The 2,500-nt window shown below is 45.6% G+C and overlaps 1 protein-coding gene across 2 annotated transcripts in view; it reads right to left on the reverse strand.

The window, feature by feature from the left end:
- Nucleotides 1-2,500, reverse strand: part of LOC143286601 (cell surface hyaluronidase-like) — a 54,561-nt gene that overhangs the window by 28,026 nt on the left and 24,035 nt on the right. For both annotated transcript variants that reach the window (XM_076594235.1, XM_076594236.1), the window contains exons 14-15: nucleotides 1,793-1,930; nucleotides 659-801 (exon numbers count right to left, since the gene is read on the reverse strand). In XM_076594235.1, the coding sequence (XP_076450350.1) occupies nucleotides 659-801; nucleotides 1,793-1,930 (281 nt within the window). The remainder of the gene's footprint in view (nucleotides 1-658; nucleotides 802-1,792; nucleotides 1,931-2,500) is intronic.

Here is a 2,500-nt window from a genome sequence, read left to right on the forward strand (position 1 = left end):
GAAAAAAAAAAGAGTAAAAAATAACAAAAACTGAAAAAAAAGAAAAAAAAGAACGATCTCGAACAGAAAAGCGAAGGAAGGAAATTTGAATAATAGTCTAAGAAAAAAACAACAATTCTTGAAATCCACATTGGAAAACTAAAAAGGGAACTCTTGTTAAAAGATTTCTAAGATTAAAAACTAATAAAAAAAACTGCACACCACACCACAAGCGCGCGCGCGTGTGTGTGTGTGTGTGTGTGTGTGAGTGTGTGTGTGTGTGTGTGTGTGTCTGTGTCTGTGTCTGTGTGTCTGTGTCTGTGTGTTTGTGTCTGTGTGTCTGTGTGTGTGTGTCTGTGTGTGTGTCTGTGTGTGTGTGTGTTAGTGAGTGTGTCACTGTGTGTCTACGTGTGTTCGTGTCTATGTGTGTGTGTGTGTGTGTGTGTGTGTGTGTCTGTGTGTGTGTGTGTCTGTGTCTGTGTCTGTGTCTGTGTGTATATGTCTGTGTGTGTCTGTGTCTGTGTCTGTGTGCATATGTCTATGTGTGTGTCTGTGTCTGTGTCTGTGTGTATATGTCTATGTGTGTCTATGTGTGGTGTGTCTGTGTGTGTTGATGAGAATGTCTGTCTGTGTCTGTGTCTGTGTGTGTGTGTGTGTCTTGTGTGGTGCCATCACTGACTTGGTAATGTTGGCCGGGGTGGGTGTGCCGTTGACTTTGGGGTCGTACTCGTTCTGCATGCGGATGACGGCGTTCTCCGTCACGTTGCCCTTGCCCTCAGAGCCTGTGCCCGTGCTGATCTTCTCGTCCATGTGGATGCCCGACTGCATGCCCGTGCCCGTGCACGTGCCAAGAGATGTATCAACATTACATTCCAGGACAAACAATGAATTTACAGACAACAACAACAACAAAACCCACCAAAGACACATGTGCATGTTGCGGAGATTTATGACTGCATTTACAAGACACGCCCAATTTCGCAGACTTTTCGCAAGATGCATTCAACTGTGGTGCAAAGTATAGGGACCAGTCCCTTGAAACTGAAAATGAAAATGCGGTAGGAAAAAAAAAGAACAACCAACACACACGCACACACACACACACACACACACACACACACACACACACACACACACACACACACACACACACACACACACACACATACATACACACACACACACACACACACACAGACACACACACACACACACACACACACACACACACGCGCGAGCGCATACAGACAGACGGACAGACAGACAGACAGACAGACACAAACACACACACACACACACGCAAACAGAAAACGGATGTGGGCTCGGTTATGAGCGACATTGGGAGTAAGTAAGTAAAAGCTAGTGCCAGTGACGAAGCAGCTGGAGACGTTGGGAAAGAGCAGAAAAGAAAACAAAGAGAAAAATGATAATTACTCTCTCTCATATATATATATATATATATATATATATATATATATATATATATATATATATATATATATATATATATATATATATATACTGACACATTTTTATTGACAAAGGCAGATAGCCCTTCTGTCAAGGGGGTACAAATCAGTAATATATATATATATATATATATATATATATATATATATATATGAGAGAGAGAGAGAGAGAGAGAGAGAGAGAGAGAGAGAGAGAGCATCATCGGTCTACACAGCCACATCAGGAAGTACAACGCCCACCAGTGACTAAATTCCGGGTGCAGCTACGTACATACATACATATATATATATATATAATTGTGTGTGTGTGTGCGTGTACAACGATAATAAAACGACCGTCTCACCTTCTTGTTGGAGTGAGCGACGTTCCCATGGAAGAGGATGGGGATGTCCTTGGGGTGGTGCGTCCTGTTCAGCTCTAGCTGCCTCTGTCGGGACGGTCCCAACGGGAGGTCGGCAAAGATCACCATGTACCCCGTGCCCTGTGGAGGAGGAGGAGGAAGTGGGGGAGGAGGAGGAAGAGGAGAAGGAGGAGGAGGTGGAGGAGGAGGAGGAGGAGGAGGTGGAGGAGGGGTAGGTGGAGGGGAAAGAGGAGGAGGAAGTGGTGGAGGAGGAGGAGGAACAGGAGGAAGAGGAGAAGGAGGAGGAGGAAGTGGAGGAGGAGGAGGGAGGGAGGAGGTGGAGGAGCAGGAGGAACAGGAGGAGGAAGAGGAAAAGGAGGAGGAGGAGGTAGAAGTGGAGGAGGAGGAGGAGGAAGGAGGTGGAGGAGGAGAGGGTGGAGGAGGAGGAGAAGGAGGAGGAGGAAGAGGAGGAGGTGGAGAAAGTTCGAGGTGGAGGAGGAGGAGGGGTAGGTGGAGGGGAAAGAGGAGGAGGAAGTGGAGGAGGTGGAGGAGGAGGAGGTAGGAAATTGTTGTTGAAATGTTATTGTCCGACATACTGATGCTGATTGTAGACATTTAGTTGGAGTGTTTTAATTTTCACTCGTGAATAGTGTCGTTTAGAAAATGAATAGATAGATAGATAGATAGGTAGGTAGATAACATGTAAATAAA

The sequence above is a fragment of the Babylonia areolata genome, chromosome 10, assembly GCF_041734735.1.
Source record: "Babylonia areolata isolate BAREFJ2019XMU chromosome 10, ASM4173473v1, whole genome shotgun sequence".
Lineage (NCBI taxonomy): Eukaryota > Metazoa > Mollusca > Gastropoda > Neogastropoda > Buccinidae > Babylonia > Babylonia areolata.